Source organism: Cololabis saira, chromosome 15 (genome assembly GCF_033807715.1).
Source record: "Cololabis saira isolate AMF1-May2022 chromosome 15, fColSai1.1, whole genome shotgun sequence".
NCBI lineage: Eukaryota > Metazoa > Chordata > Actinopteri > Beloniformes > Belonidae > Cololabis > Cololabis saira.
This window is the reverse complement of record NC_084601.1, coordinates 16,711,920-16,729,264: the sequence shown is the minus strand read 5'-3', so window position 1 is coordinate 16,729,264 and position 17,345 is coordinate 16,711,920. Positions and strand designations below refer to the sequence as shown.

At 41.8% G+C, this 17,345-nt stretch overlaps 2 protein-coding genes across 4 annotated transcripts in view; one reads left to right on the top strand and one right to left on the bottom strand.

Moving 5' to 3' along the window:
* The window catches only part of adgrb2 (adhesion G protein-coupled receptor B2), a 280,821-nt gene that overhangs the window by 232,046 nt on the left and 31,430 nt on the right, over window positions 1-17,345 (bottom strand). The window lies entirely within an intron of this gene.
* On the top strand, window positions 11,248-12,627 carry LOC133461365 (serine/arginine-rich splicing factor 4-like). Its single transcript, XM_061742254.1, has 2 exons — window positions 11,248-12,209; window positions 12,624-12,627. Exons 1-2 carry the CDS (start codon window positions 11,266-11,268, stop codon window positions 12,625-12,627), a joined length of 948 nt encoding a protein of 315 aa, XP_061598238.1. The 5' UTR covers window positions 11,248-11,265.

Genomic DNA, 17,345 nt, shown 5'->3' with positions numbered 1-17,345 from the left:
CATGGTGGGGGTAGTATTATGCTTTGGGACTGCTTCTCCTCAACTGGGCCAGCAAGACTGAAGAGGAAGTAGTGCTGGGCGGTATACCGGTTCATACGGAATACCGGTGTTTATTTTTCTTATGATATGAATTTTTCATATACCGTAATACCGGTGAGTATGTACAGTAGTGTACACAACGTTGAGAACGCCTCGCGGCGCTACGTTCCGCCGCGCCGCGGAACGTAGCGCCGCTGGACACTGTTTGTGAGGGGACTGTTTATCAGTAGTGATTCACCGATTGTTCGGTAACCGAAATTGTTCGGCCGAAAATGGCAAAAAAACACTTTCGGTGTTCAGTGGAATAAGTGGGAAAAAAAAACGAACAATTAATAACGGCGTTGTAATATAAGGAAATTGACTGGCCGCTCCCGTACCGGTTGCGCACCACAAACATAAATCGTTGGCCAACCAAAAAGTAACCACATAAGAATTTTACCTAACATTCACCAGGAGGTGGAACCAAAACAACATAATGCTGGGAAATTAAATTATTAAATTATGTTCAATAAATATTTTCTACCTTGTAATTTTGTAAAATATTTTTTTCTTTGAAAAGCATGCCTAAATCAAATTTATTTGATTTATGCATCCTCCTCATGACAGTAAAATAGGCCATTCTAAGCCAATTTACTGCAGCAATTCCTTTCCAAATCATTAGAAAATGTGGTTAACACCCAGTTGTGCATGAAAAAAAAAAATACCGTGATATACAGTGAAACCGATATAATTTTGAAAAATACTGTGATATACATTTTTGGTCATACCGCCCAGCACTAAGAGGAAGTTCCAGCACAAAAATGACCCAAAGTACACATCAAAACAAACCAAGACATGGCCTCAAAACAGGCAATGTGATGAAGTAAACCCATAGAATGACTTAAAGATCACCTTGCAATTTGAACCTTAAAGGAGCATGAGGCTCCTTTTAAGAAATGACTCATTAGCGCCACCCTTCGCCACGACGGCCGTCGGGGGTACTGCAGCCAACAGCGAAGCCGGCCCGGGAGAACGGGGAGAACGCGCATGCAGCGTCATGTGACGACACATCCGCAGGACAGCGCAAGAAATTCCGGTCACAATTGCAGCACAGTTTGCAGCACACAACTTAAACTTAAAACGTATACACATTTTTTTCATAAATCCTGCCTCAATCCTGCCTCATGCTCCTTTAACCTTGAGCCTTAACTTTTATGAAAAGTCTAGATGTGTGAAGTGATTAGAGACTTATTCACTGAGACATGATGCTATAATTAAGGCAAAAGGTGCTTTCACAAAGTATAAGTTAGGGACAGTGTTCAGATATCTGCAATCAAGCTGTGCTAGGTCTTCTTTTCTTGAAAATATTCCCAATAAATACAAAAATATTTCATTACTCTTTGGATTTGTGTTTGTTGGAATATCGGATTAAATATGTAATAAGTCTGACATTAATGCTGCTCACTGGCTCCATGTGCCTGTGCCACAAACACTTAGCTCAACGGCTGGAAGGATGGATTACCTTGTGACGATGATTTGACAAATCCAGTTGCATATAACACTAACATAGAAATGTCAGGATTTTTAAAACTTCACAATGGCCACTGACGACATTGTAACACTGGGTATGAAGCTCTGCAACCCAGTACTTTTAGCCTAACCACTTTGCTTGTCTTTTTAATATTGGGGATAAAAAGCACAAAATGCTTAAAGTGCATATAAGTTTACGATATATGAAGGTAAGATATAAGATATATTTACGAAGCCATAAGGTCAAGTTTTACACTAGCTACTCCGAGGAGTTTATCTTCATTTTACCTGATGTGTTTAAAAAAAAAAGTCTGAGATACAGCTTTGTTTTTGGACTCTTCTTCATTGATTTGAATAATCAATTCAAATGAACCTGCCCTTAGCTGAGTTCATCTGATCACAGTTAAACTATGTTCTACTCCGTGCAGACTGTTTAGGGACTGAAGGAGCTGATTAACAAGGTACGACTATCAGCCTGTTTGAATGACAGAACCATTTGCTCTCTTTTGCTTTTACTTAGGGTTTTCCACTCACACCTCCTACAGGACTGTAAATTAGTCCACTGGTGTTTCTGACTCTGAAGACTCTGTAAACACATGTGCACGTATATATATATATATATATATATATATATATATATATATATATATATATATATATATATATATATATATATATATATATATACATAATCTAATGTTTAATTATAGGGTAACTGTGTGGTATATGTGCTATAGCAGTGGTGCAACAGTACATATATGTTGTGGAGTCTTTAGATTAAAAAGGGAGGACCTACATACCTGAGCTGCTGATGCAACCAGGTATTTCTGATTAGAAAGCACCAAATCCTCCACCTGATCTATGCCTGCCCCAGCTGTATGTTTCTGTTTCTGTAGAAAACACCTTCACAAACTGACCTGTTCATGTTGCCACTGGGCACATTAACAGATATACGCCAACACACACCTGCAGAAAATGGTCAGGCTTTAAACTAAATCAAGGCTAAAAAATAACATTGATGATTTTCTCTTTAATACTAGCTGGAAAAAATTGAGCTTGCACACTAAAATTACAGTCTCGTACCTGTGAGTACAGCCAAACAAATAAACTTACTTCAGATGCTCGGAGACCATTAAATGACCTTGTTTAAAAAAAGTCAGGTTTTATAGGATCATTTTATTTCAGGTCACATAAGGTACTAAAGAGTAACAGAGGAAACATAACAGCTGGGATGTGTTTTTATGAGTGAATATGTTTGTGCAATCTCCACTTCTCTCATGCATGTTCCCATACTGAATGCCTACACAGACTGACCTATTTTCCATTTATTTCCCATTTTCCTTACTTGTTGTTATGTAAACTACAGCCGTCATCACACACAGATGAGATCTCAGTGATGATTTCGAAGCTGGGTATAAATGAGGCGTTCTGTTTTACTGGATTTTTCATAAGCATATTGTCTACACCGTCAGTGGAGTAATCAGGGAGCAGTGATAAGACTTTCCATGTATCCGGCTCAGGCTTTGGCCAGGAAGGTCAATCATATTTCCCATGAGCCTCATCCCCCCACGCTTCACCCGCTCACAACGAATTGGATGCTCAGGAGAAATTTTAGGTCTTGAAATTGGAGAGAGCGCATGTGTCACATCAAAACCTCTTGCTTCCCATGGGGTGCGACATTTCACTTTACCCCTACCTGCATGCACCAAACACACACTCAATATACACACAAATACTTGTATCCACTTAAAAATATATTTAGAAAATATTCTTTTGGATACACTAACGCTTCCCTCCAGCTGTGACATTAATAATCACGTTAACGTCCATAAATGTGCTGGTTCAGAGACATGCAAATACACATAGGCACATCGACTTCCGCTAATCTACCTTCCAACCCCCTGAAGTCAATTAAAATCTCTCACAGCTGCAGTCTTCCTTCAGGATTAGTAGGAGTACTGGATACACTCAAACATACACACACACACACACACACACACACACACACACACACACACACACACACACACACACACACACACACACACACACACACACACACACAAAGACATGCGCAAACATGTGCATCCACATGCTGATTGTAATAAACCTTCTCTAGGTGAAGGCGGATTCCTGCAGGTTCACCTGCCTGCAAAGGAGAAAGAATCGCATTCTAAACCATAACTGCCAGCTTTGGCAGACCATAACTGGCTCTGAAGAGATTGTTTAAACAAGAACCGTTGACGCCGTCTCACGGACGGTTAGGGGTTTTATTTTGTGAATAACTTTGTGTAAACAAATTCGACAGGTCCGTCACACCCTGACTTTTCCTTTAATATGTGCGTTTAATTTGTTTTAAAGTGTTGGACACATTAAAATAAAATACACACAAGGTTCTGAGCACTTACTGCTTGACTGCCAAAGAAGTCCTGTACACCAGGGGTCCGTTTCACAAAGCAGGTTCAACAAACACTGAGTCTAATCCTGAACTCTTAGTTGATCTACTCTGAGATCGGAAACTCTGAGTTTTCGGTTCCAGAACAGCGGATTTGAGGTAATTTACTCAACTCTAAGTAGTTTCACCGGGAGTTAAGCGCGAGCGTGAGGGAAATAAAAAGCCAGCATCAGTAGATCGCTGATACAAGGATTCACCATGGCAACCGGCGACACAAAAGAGCGACATACATTTTCTTTTTTTTCTTTTTAACTTTATTTATCTTTTCAATTTACAAAAACCCTTTGAGGAAACGTTAGTTTGCATCTGAAGATCCACATACTTCACGCCACTGGAGTTAGAAGCGTTAATACGTGCGTATGGCGAGTATGAGAGCATATTTTGAAAAAAAAAATGAAATTTTATTGTCAATTAGATCAGGGCCGTCAATTGGGTACGGCAGCTGCCACACCTCGGCTTCAGGGGAGAATGTAAATGTTTTTTTTTAAATACATTTATGGAATTACTCTGTATCTATTTGTATTAATGTATTCTATTACTTCATACATATAAAATAACTACAAATGCATATCAGAACAACATGATGGATTTCAGTAGGTATTATCTATCCCAACACTTGTACCCCCCTCATATCTTGAAATGTCCCAGCGTCCCTGACGACAGTGGTCGCTATCAATCTCGTTTTTAGTGCGCTCTGCAGATATAATATATGTCCTGCCATTTTCTTTCTTTTTATTTAAATTGATTTATTTTATTATATTCATGTTACTTATGTAATGACTTATGCACTTCATCCACTTTATGTCTCATACTGTATTTGTTTATTTAATTCCTTGATGCCTGACTGTCCACGGTCAATGTTCTGAGTGTAATTGGAACTTTTAAATAAAGTTTTAAATAAAGTTAAAAAAAAAGTGCGCTCTGCAGTGTTACTAACTTACAAAAATTAAAATGAAGCAGACAACCACGCAATAAAAAAAAAAGAAAGAAGGCAAGTGATGGGTCCAGAATATATTAACGAGGCTGTTAGCCACTGATGGATTAATTATGCAAGTTCATCTCAAAGTAAGATATAAATCCTCTTATACATCTGTTTAAGGGAAATATTTGACTTTTTTTTTACTCTCCCTCTCCTTTTTGCATTTGGACTTTAACTGTTTGAAGTTAAACTGGGATGTCCCTGTGATATTGTTGCACTGACATAGTGAATAAAATACGTTGCGTTTGTTAGATAAGCCTTTTCTGCTCTCTAACTCTGCCGCTGTCCGTGGTGCAGAAAACGGATGTGTATTGCATAAAGACCCATTGGCTGAATTGACGCCACTGAGGGAGGAGACAGAGAGAAACTCCAGGTTCGCTGAAATAAACCTGGTCCCGACCAGGTTAGGTTCAGAGCGCCTGTTACTACGGTAACTGACCGAGAGCTTAAGTTACCTCTCTTTGTGAAACAGGCTAGAGTTACCTCTCTTTCTCTGGTTTGAGTTACCTCCCTTTGTGAAACGGAAAACTCAGAGTTTCCCTCATTTCAGGGTTAACAGACTCAGAGTTCTCACTAAACCTGCTTTGTGAAACGGACCCCAGTAGTTCCCAATGTTACTGTGCTTATCGTGTTCTTTGTTTTTGTTTTTGTTTTTTTTTAACATTAATGCAATTTCAAGCACTAACTTTAACTTTGCAAGTTAATGAACATTCCCCCAACTGCTTCCTGCAAATATTTCACAATAAAAGCATTTTAAAGAAATGACTGGTGTATGCCCACTGAAACGCTGGGGGGCTCGTAATTTGAAAAGGATGCAGATCATGTTACGTTTGTGTTAACAGTGTCATGCAGTAACTTCAACAATGCAAACAGGTGCAAGATGCACGAATTACACTTGTAAAGAGTAATATATTTGTAATTTTTGTCATATTTGAGTCGTATTTGAGTGAAATAATAATCTATTTCTATGAATGTCAGAGGATCTTTTTATAAAATATATATTTTATTATCAGGGACCCACGGAGCCCTTGCAATTACACCACAGACCAATAGGAGTCTGTGGCCCCCCGTTTGAGAATCACTGCTGTAGACTATTCTGCCATTGATCCCCTCAGGTAACTGTGGGGGTAAACAACCATCACAAGAACCATCCAATCCAGGCCTGAGGATGCCTCACAGCAGCTGCAGGACTGTTTTGACAGGACACACTGGGATGTCTTTGAACATCAGGACCTGGAGGTATTTACAGACCGTGTTCTGTGCTACATCAAGAAGTGTATAGACACTGTAGATGTAGAAAAATGAATCTGGGTCTTCCCCAACCAGAAGCCTTGGATGAGTCAGAAGGTCCAGCTTCTGCTAAAGACCAGGAATACCGCCTTCAGGTCTGGACACAGGACCATCTACAGCATGGCCCGAGCTAACCTGAAAAGAGGCATTAGAGTAGCCAAATCTGACTACAGGAGGAGGATAGAAGGCTATCTTGAGGGTAATAACAGCAGGCAAGTGTGGCAGGGAATCCAGCATGTCACCAGCTACAAGGCCAACCTTGCAGCTTTTCAATTCAATTCTATTTTTATTACCGTATTTTGACAACCATACGGCGCGCCGTGTGGAAAGGCGCACCCTCAGTTTTGTGTGTCATTTCTGTATTTAAAACACACACACGGCGCACCGACCGAAAAGGCGTCGTCTACACACATGGAGCGCCGCCTTACAACACACGCGCGCGCTGCACAACACACACACACGCGCGCTGCACAACACACACACACACACACACACACACACACAAGCATACAAGTGTGCGTATTTAAAAATAAATTAAAATTAAATTTAAGTTATTACATTAATCAAACCCATCGAAATCTTCATCCTCCGTTTCTAAACAACTGCGCTAAATCAAATATGCAACAGTTGTCAGGACTCAGCGTGTCGGGCTTCATCCGAGCCTGATCGCGCTGAGACCGGGAGAAATGATCAGCGCTGAAACGGGCACGAGCCAGGCGCACAGCGGCCCCTCGGTAATGATGCCGGCTTTTGATAAAGCTCGAACAACAGTCCAGCCCAGCTGACACGTCAGCCCACGCATCTACAATCCATCAACACTAAACGACAGAGCCCGCCGACCGAGCGGCTCCTCCGTCCTTCCGGCCCGCCTCCGCGGCACAGCTCCCCCGTCTCCTTCTCGGTAGCGAGCCCGAGTCGCCCTGTCCGCGCCAGGTGTCCCACCACGGAGCCCGCCGCCGGGCAATCACGGGCAATTCACATGCCCCCCTTCCCCCTTTAACTTCTCATGGTGGCCTCAATTACGTCCGCTTTACAATAATACAATGGACGCATAGCGTCATTGAGCGCGCAGTACATTAAAAATGGTCGCAAAAATATGGTATATAGCGTCTATTACAACAGAAGTTGTCTCTAGGCGCTTTCCAGGGCACCCAGACCCCCAAGCAATTATTACATAAACATAACATAACATAACAGTGGCAGGTAAAAAAAACTCCCCTAATGGGAACCTTAAGCCAAACATGGGCAAGGAAAAGCTGTGGAAGGTGACGCCTCACTGGCAGAGGAGCTGAACCTCTCCTTTGCCCGCTTTGAGGGGAAGCCAACAGAGGCAGCCACATCACACCAAGTGACCCACAACACCCTCATTGTAGAGGAGCACGAGTTGAGGCACACATTGCAGGCCGTCAACCCAAGGAAGTCTGGACCCGATGGCATCCCTGGACTTGTCCTGAAAGACTGCACTGATCAGCTGGCTGGTGTCTTTACCAGGATCTTAAACCAGTCCATGGCCCTGTCCACTGTCCCATCCTGCCTGAAATACTCCACCATAGTCCCCCTACCCAAGAAACTTCCCATTTCAAGCCTCAACGATTTCAGGAGGAACTTAGTAAGCACCATCTTTTCAGTTGCCAATATGGGAGCACTTAGGCTTCCCTAATGACGATGGTCCACATCCAACACCCTGTGACCACCTGAATTGTGATAAAGGGTGGTGATGGTCATGGTATATTGGCTTTGCCTCAGGATCATGGCTAGGGGTAAGAGAAAAAAAAAAATTTGATGCACTGCCACCCCTAGTCACGGCAATCGATCAAACGTGGCAACATACTGTATATGAAACAGCATCCTACTACGGCATTGATGGTAAAAAGCCTAAAAAACTTTTTTTTTTCTTTTTAAAGATGAAAATGTTTCATTTAGGTTTCTAATTAATTTTATATGAGCCTTTTGTTTAATGAAGCAGGCCTAATTGTAAGCAAAGCGAGTACCACACCTATTCAGTACACTTTTGTTTTATTGCATTTGATTGAGTAGTTTATTACTTTTTATTTCTTGAGTTAATGTTTTTTTTTCAAAAAGAAGACCAAATCTTTGCTGTGAAGAGTTCAAGTTTAAGCATATATCATGGCATTGTTTTGTACCAAGATTATTCAAACATTTGACCCATTGATTGTTGTTTCTTCCTTTAAGTGATTTTACTCATGAATGAAAAACTAAAATATTTTAGTCTTTTTTTATTTTACACGTTGCTGATCTAAAAAGCAATCTGAAGAATCTTGCTCTATTTGTTAGCAACTAGACATAGCACAATATTTGTACACGCCCGTGGTTAAATTAGGACTCTTGGGACCTTGGGAGTTTTGCTTCATCTTTGGTTGGTGTTGCAGCTTATTGTGACTAATGATTCTAAAGGATTGCAAACATTTGGTAGATTTCGCTGAATAACTGACATTTCTGATTAGGTGCTTCAAGTGCTGCAATGTTACACCACATTTGATCACTTCTAGGCTAATATACTATACAACATAATTTAAAGAAACTGGTATGGCTCGAGAAGGAAACAAAAAACGTAATCCCTCTTATTTGTTGGTGTTACATCCTCCCCCCCTGTTGGTCATAAGTGATGTTAACAATCTGTGTGTTTTTTCCCCCACAGGTGAACTCAGTCAGGCTGATTGGGGGAGGCTTTAAAATGAGGAGGTTGGAGCCTGGTTCACTCTCTCTGCCACCATCCGGCAGCAGCAGCAGCCTGTGTTGTTTATTATAATTTCTACTTTAATTCTGATGGGTCCAGTTGTCATGTTTTTCCGGTTTTGTTTCTGATAGGTTTAGTTGGTTGTTTACTTGGTTAGGGTAGAGGGAAGAGCCCAGATCTGACGGCCCTTTGTGGGTTGGTCTGTGTCTCTTTCCCTTCCTTTGTTTCTTTTGCTGGCTCATCATCATTTGTTAGGAATTGTTTTGTGGTTTGGAGTTCATTTTTGTTTGTTTAGGAATAAACTCATTTTTTTTACAACGCAACTACTTGACTTCTGGTAATTATGTTCGACCTCTTTATTGAGCCTGTTAGGGGCCGTAACATAATTTGGGGGCTCGTCCGAACTTTCTGAAGACTTTTGAAGTTTTCAGTGTGGTTTATGTGGCATCCAGATTTGGTGGCTTAGTGGCAGTAGGCCTGTGTTAAGCTGGATGTCTTAGGTAACTTGTGCTTTTGGGCATTTGTACTGTGTGTTGCCTTTTGTGTGTTGGTAACTTTGTGTACACAGTTTTGTTGGTTTTTGGAAATGCTTGTGATTTGACTGCAACTTGTGATTTGGTATGCAGTAATTTGTAAGTCAGTAGTTTGCTGTTTAAGGCTGGTTGCAGTAGTGTGTGTGGTTGTAGTTTTGCTCTCTTGAAGATGGAGTTTGAGTTGGAGCAGTTTGTTGAATCTCCTACCTTAGAGGTGTTCCATCAGTGTACTAAGGATAGCCTGCTGTTAATTGCTGACCACTATGAGGTACCTGCTTCAAAACAATCAAGGAAACAAACTATCAAGGCGGAGTTATACACTGCCTTGATTGATAAAGGTGTTTTGCCGCAGTTACAGAAGGCTCCAAAGTCTCCTGAGCGGTTTGGTCAAGCTGATGAGGCAGTAAGACTTAAAGAACTGGATGTTGAGTTACAGCGTTTGGCTTTGAAAGAAAAGGAAATGATGTATGATATTGAAATGAAAAGGATTGAACAGCAGACGACAATTCGCATGCGTGAAATAGAGCTTGGTGTTTCTTCTCAGGGTTCTGCAAGGTCCACAGATTTTGATGTGTGTAAAAACATCCGCTTAGTCCCTCCTTTTGATGAAAAAGATGTTGACCAGTATTTCATCTTGTTTGAGCGGGTGGCTTCTGCACTGAAGTGGCCGAAAAATGTGTGGACGTTGTTGTTACAGTGTGTCCTCAGTGGTAAAGCACAGAGAGTTTACGCATCACTCCCGACGGAAGACAGTAGGGATTTTGACGAAGTAAAAGCTGCTGTGCTTAGAGCGTACGAGCTGGTGCCAGAAGCGTACCGTCAAAAGTTTCGAATGTTAAAAAAGCAGGGTCTTCAGACTTATGTTGAATTTGCTGGGGAGAAGGAGGCTCTTTTTGATCGCTGGTGTACATCTAACGGGGTTGACAATTTTGAGCAACTTAAACAGTTGATATTAATGGAGGATTTTAAAAACTGTCTCCCAGGGGGAGTGTCAACTTACTTGAGTGAACACAAAGTGAGTGATGTTTTTAAAGCTGCTGTGTTAGTCGACGAGTATGTCCTTTCTCACAAGGCTGTTTTTGTGGATCGTCCTTTCAGTTATACTAATAGGCATTTTGACACCTTAAATGATAATGGGAGGGATGGTCCTTTGGCTGACTGGTCAGTGCGCCCGTCCTTCGGCGGTGAGATCCCGGTTCGATTCCCTTCAAGATCTTCCCGTTTTGCTACAAATGATGAAGGGAGGGATAATGCTGAAAGTCTGGCTGGTGTGTCTCAGGGTGGCAGTTCAGGTTCATTAGATGCTGATAAGGACTTGAAGGACAAGGATAATGTGATGTGTTTCTACTGTAAGAAAATGGGACATATTGTGGCAGGCTGTCCTGTTTTGAAATGGCGAAATACAAAATCAGTAGCTTTGGTAAATAAAATCATAGACGAAACTGTGGTGGCTGAAAGGTCCAGTGAGCTGGCAGGTTTTGCACCATTTGTCATGGCTGGGGTTGTTTCCTTGCCTGGTAACAGTTTTGGAGTTTCTGTGACGATGCTACGGGACACGGCTGCCTCCCAGTCTTTTATTCTGGAGGGAGTTTTGCCATTGAGTGATGACTCTGCTGTGGGTTCTGATGTTCCAGTGTTGGGGTTTGGCATGCAGGGCATAGACGTGCCTTTGCATAGGATCTCGGTTGAGTCAGATCTTTTTTCAGGGGAAGTGGTTGTGGGGGTGTGTTCTAGTTTCCCGATTAAGGGAGTTTCTTTTTTAATGGGGAACGATTTGGCTGGTGGAAAGGTTCTGGTTACACCTGAAGTGACGCCGATCCCGGTTAGGCAGTCTCCAGATGAGCTGGCTCAGAAGTTTCCCAAGGTTTTCACATCTTGTGCTGTTACTCGCTCTATGTATAAAAATGAGGAGAAAGATGTTGACTTAAGTGACAGTTTTCTTTGTGATCCTGGTGAGGCTCACTTGTGTGTTCCGGAGTCTGCTGAGAGGGTGATAGTGGAGCACACGAAGGGGCCCCGGCGAGATGGAGGCTATGGTGGGAGGAGTGGATATGGACGCTGGGGAGGAAGAGACAGAGGCCGCAGGAACGAGGGCGTGATCGAGTTCAGGCAGTACTCCGACATGAAGAGAGCTCTGGAGAAACTCGACGGCACTGAGGTCAACGGCAGAAAGATCCGGCTCATCGAGGACCGGCCCGGCGCCAAGAGCCGCCGCTCTTACTCCCGCAGTCGCAGCCGCTCCAGGTCTCGCTCCAGGGGTCGCAGGTCCCACAAGAGCCGCAGCCGCAGTGACAGCAGCAGTCGCAGCCGCTCTCGTTCCAGGGCAGCTTCTCGCTCTCGCAGCCGCTCTCACAGCAAGAAGAGTAAGAGCAAGAGCAAGAAGGAGGAAGAGGAGCGCAGCAACGGCGCCCAGAAGGACGACGACCACAGCAGGAGCCGCAGCCAAAAGAGCAAGAAAGACAGGAAGAAGGGCAAGAGGGACTCCCAGTCCCGCTCCAGGTCCAGATCCCGCTCCAGGTCTCGCTCCAGGTCGGAGGTCAAGGATCGCTCCAGGAAATCTGTCTCCAAGACAGACGGTCAGCCTTTTAAGTTAGCGGTAGATGCGAGTGACACTGGGGTGGGCGCTGTTCTTTTGCAGGAGGGTGCTGATGGAGTGGAGCACCCAGTGTCTTATTTTTCAAAGAAGCTTGATCGCCATCAGAAATGGTATTCAACCATGGAAAAAGAAGCATTGGCGCTTGTGATGGCGTTAGAACATTTTGAGGTTTATGTGGGCTCAACCAGTGTTCCTGTGGTGGTATATACCGATCATAATCCCCTCGTCTTTCTGCACAGAATGCGGAATAAAAATAGGCGTTTGATGAGCTGGAGTTTGAGACTGCAGGCCTTTAATGTGGAGGTCAAACATGTCCGTGGCAGGGATAATGTTTTGGCTGACGCATTGTCGCGTCTGTGACAATTTGTTTCCTGAACAATGTATTCTGAATGTTTTGGTAATTTTGTTAGTTTTTTTATTTCTTTCAGAATGCATTGTTCAGTAACTTAGGGTGGGGGTGTTACATCCTCCCCCCCTGTTGGTCATAAGTGATGTTAACAATCTGTGTGTTTTTTCCCCCACAGGTGAACTCAGTCAGGCTGATTGGGGGAGGCTTTAAAATGAGGAGGTTGGAGCCTGGTTCACTCTCTCTGCCACCATCCGGCAGCAGCAGCAGCCTGTGTTGTTTATTATAATTTCTACTTTAATTCTGATGGGTCCAGTTGTCATGTTTTTCCGGTTTTGTTTCTGATAGGTTTAGTTGGTTGTTTACTTGGTTAGGGTAGAGGGAAGAGCCCAGATCTGACGGCCCTTTGTGGGTTGGTCTGTGTCTCTTTCCCTTCCTTTGTTTCTTTTGCTGGCTCATCATCATTTGTTAGGAATTGTTTTGTGGTTTGGAGTTCATTTTTGTTTGTTTAGGAATAAACTCATTTTTTTTACAACGCAACTACTTGACTTCTGGTAATTATGTTCGACCTCTTTATTGAGCCTGTTAGGGGCCGTAACAGTTGGTAAAATGCCCCTGACATTGACAAATAGGCTCAGATAACATTTTTAAACAACCTAAAAAAGACAATTTTCTTTCATTTCATTCACATACAAAAATCTAAATAAATATGATCCGTATTGCTTCAACAAGAAGAACAGGAATAAAAAGCAGACTCAGTGCAACACAGAGACCAGCCATATATTGCTATCTACTTCCATTAAATGCGAGTAAACAAAACGTAGCGTATGAGTCAATTCAAATGAAGCCCGGGGCAATGGGAGCTGAGCCTTATACATTGTGCTGTCAAAGGGTTTTCTATGGCGGAAAGCTGTCTTTCCACCCATTCATAAACGCCAAACATTTCTTCTGCATACGGTGGTAATGAGTCTGCACGACATAAAAATGCACCACAATGAAGATAAAACGTATGTTTTGCTGTGTCTTTCATAGACGCAGAGGCACACAGCAACATTTGAACAGGTGAAAGGCAGTTTGGCAAAGCGTCCATCCCATAACTAGACAGAGTTGTTGAAGAAATGGCCTGCCAGGTACTGCTCCCCATGTTTATCAGTCGTCTAAGTCCTGTCCTAACCCAGACTGAAGGTGGGTGGATGGGACCGCAAAGACTGGCATGAGATTCATGCAGTACCAGTGAATTCTAAATATCTCCAGTTAGTCCCCAAAATGAGTCATGTGATATCAGAGACAATGAATGTGGAGGCTCAAAGTAGACAGAAAATAAATCTTGAGCTTTTTCTGGTCTGATCTCTTCCAGATCAGGGTTTTTGTCAACTTCTTTAATAATGGGTATTATTTTGAAGGCGTATAAACTGTGCACTTAGGATCCAGAGTGTCGTTTGACTGGCTGTTCTACTAAATCTGGAGTCAGGACAATACTTTTGATGAATATTCATAAAACACATGCAGGAATTATAAATATTCATATGTGGTTTTACACAGTGAACTACTGGTGTGTGTTGTCATGCATTTCTGCACAACAAATGTTTCCTAGCCTCGCCACCCCTGTAGACTGCTGTGGACTAGGTCAAGATAAGCAAATAGACGCCAAATATTACAATTTACCCAAGTGGAAAACACAAGTAAGAAACAATGAAGTAAGAAAGAGGGAAGTCCCAAACACACATTCATAGTGTATGTTGTGGGTCCCCCTCAAATGGCCTCTGATCTGGGTCAAGGAGGATCAGAGAGAATGTAATTTTCTTTTTCAAAAGGCACAATGTTTGTGGGTGAGTGTGGAGGTTTGTTGAATAAATTAAAGTGCGGAAGCTGATGAATAGGATGTGACATTGCTGATTTGTAAACGCAGACTCAGGGATAAATAGAAAAATTAGTAGAGCAATTCACAGGATCTGACTCGGAACAAAATACTGCAGTCATGTGCATAAAGTCAGAGCATACGCACGCATCCACCGGGGCTCTTAAAAACTTTTCCAAGCCCTCCGGCATTCAAAGGACATTAAAGGTATAACGATGGAAACTAAACCTACTCTGAAACAACAGAAACATTAATGACTGTCAATAAGTTGACAAGTCCACCCCAAAGTTTATTGAACTGAAATGAAATGACAACTCTAAAAAAAAAAAAAGAAAATCAATAAAAAAACTCAAAATTTTAATTTAAAAAAGTCTTGAGGCCAGAAATTGCTGGCTAGTATACATCGGCTGAAATCTTCAGAGATTGTCATCAACACCTCGGGGTGTTAGGTTTATCGCCTGGCAACAACAGTAGTGATGACATCACATACAGCTTTGGCAGGTTTCTCAGGTAAACTCTCGCCGTGAACAACATGGGTGGAAAACTCAGAGCCAACAGCTGAATATCCCATCTTTGAAGGTTTATCCAGAACCAACACAGAAAAACTTGAGTCCAGCAGTTAAATCTCTAAAAAACATGACGCTCTTGTGGCCTCTGATCAACACTACAAGCTCATCCATCCCACATCCCAGGGATCTCACAGGAGGCTCCTTAATCCACCTCATTTATATTTGAGGTCTTTTTCTGGTCATTAACAAGTCTTAGTCTACTGCTTCCACATGTAAACAACTTTCCATCGTCATGGCTACCCATCAGAAATGTTAAAAAGGGTCAGAATTAGAAATCCATCATGCAGAAAAGGATCTAAAGCGGTATGGGAAATAGAAATGTAGATTACATGTATTTTTAATGTTATTGTTAGATTATAATATGTATTATAATAAATCTATGTACCAGAAGAATATAAGTATAAGTTAATTGCATTGATTTTTTGTCAAAATTCATGAGCAAGCCACATCATTTATCACAAGTCAGTGTAAACAGCTGGAGCTCAGGGGTCCGTTTCACAAAGCAGGTTCAACAAACTCTGAGTGTAATCCTGAACTCTTAGTTGATCTACTCTGAGATCGGAAACTCTGAGTTTTCGGTTCCAGAACAGCGGATTTGAGGTAATTTAGTCAACTCTAAGTAGTTTCACCTGGAGTTAAGCGCGTGCGCCACAAATATCAAAAGCCAGTATCTATAGAGCCCTGATACAACGATTCACCATGGCAACCGGCGACAACAAAAGATCCACATACTTTTTTTTTTTTTTTTTAACTTTATTTAACATTTCAATTGACAAAATCCCTTTGAGGAAACATTAGTTTGCGTCTGAAGATCAATCCATGCTGAAGATCCACATACTTCACGCCGTGTCCTTTTTCACCCGAATGGAATTAGAGATTTTAATGCGCGCATACGGCGAATTTGAACATGTTTTTCGAAAAAAGAGTAACACCGCAGCACAGAATATAATATAAATTAATTTAACAGATCTCCACATCATTCACCTGCAATCCTGTGGAACTCCTTGATGGCTTGGACAGGTTTATGATAATAGGCTTGCCACCCATCCCTTGAAATACGGAATTGTTCCGTAATTGGGAATCAAAAGTTGCGTTCCGTATTGAACCAATACAGACACATATTATGCTCTTATTTATTCATGTAATAATATACAGGTGGAGGTCGGAAAATTTGAATATATTGCAAAACTTCATTCGTAGTAAATTCAACTTAAGGTGAAACAAATATTATTTCCCACTACATGCAAAGTGAGATATTTCAAGCCTTTATTTGTTATAATTTTAATGATTATGGCTCACAGTTTATGAAAACCCCAAATAAAAAATCTCAAAAAATTAGAATATATTATGAAATCATTAAACAATTCAATCATCAAAATTATAACAAATAAAGGATTAACATATATTGCTTTGCCTGTAATGAGACTATGTATAATGTACATGTATTACGCGGTCTGATAACCATCTCCCGACGAATATTGAATTCTCTGCGCATTAATTCTGCACCTTCATCAATTGTGTCTTCATCAAAAAGACATGCCATGTTCGTGACAATGGACTTCTAATACCGGTATATATACTGACTCTGTTTTTAATGACAGACGGCAGAACTTTGCCAAAACTCGCCTGCTGACTGAATGAATGAGGAAATCAAATGTGCGTGCAGCTCTGAAAGAGGGCGGAGACGCAGAGAAACTCCAGGTTTCACAATATAAACCTGGTCCCGACCAGGTTAGGTTCAAAGAGTCTGTTACTACGGTAACTGACCGAGAGCTTAAGTTACCTCTCTTTGTGAAACAGGCTAGAGTTACTCCTCTTTCTCTGGTTTGAGTTACCTCCCTTTGTGAAACGGAAAACTCAGAGTTTCCCTCATTTCAGGGTTAACAGACTCAGAGTTTTCACTAAACCTGCTTTGTGAAACGGACCCCAGGTCTCAATAGTAGGTTACCAAACTGACATAATGTAATCAAGTCCCAGGCACAAACTTGACCAACCAGCGGAAACCTTGGCAGGTTTACAAGCATCTGTCTCTGCTTTCCCTTCAAAGTCCAGCAGTCCTGCTGAAGAATGATCCTCTGATCAGACAGAAGACGAAGTAAGGCCAGATCGATTCGCCGTTTTCTCTGTTCCTCTTTGAAAAAAACAAAGGCCGTCAGTGCCCCTCACTGCTCGTCTGCAGGTAAATATATAGTGAGAAGCTGAAAAAAAAAAAATCTATATCTGATTTTGATGTTAATGCACATTAAAACACGGGGTCACCACAAAACTGTGTAAGAGGAAATCTAATATACAAGAACCTTTAGTCTTGCACTCACAGGTGCACACACAGACATGCATGTGTTTCATGTATCGCTGACAACCTGAAAATAAAACTAGCACGTCAAAAAGCTTGATAAAAAGTGAACACAGAATAAGCCATTAAAATGTAAGTTCCTACATGGAGGAAGAAAACAAGGACTCCCCAGCAGCTGCA

What these genes read in the sequence shown, in the direction of transcription:
- LOC133461365 (XM_061742254.1), top strand. Translation starts at nt 11,266, where the DNA reads ATGGGGAACGATTTGGCTGGTGGAAAGGTTCTGGTTACACCTGAAGTG.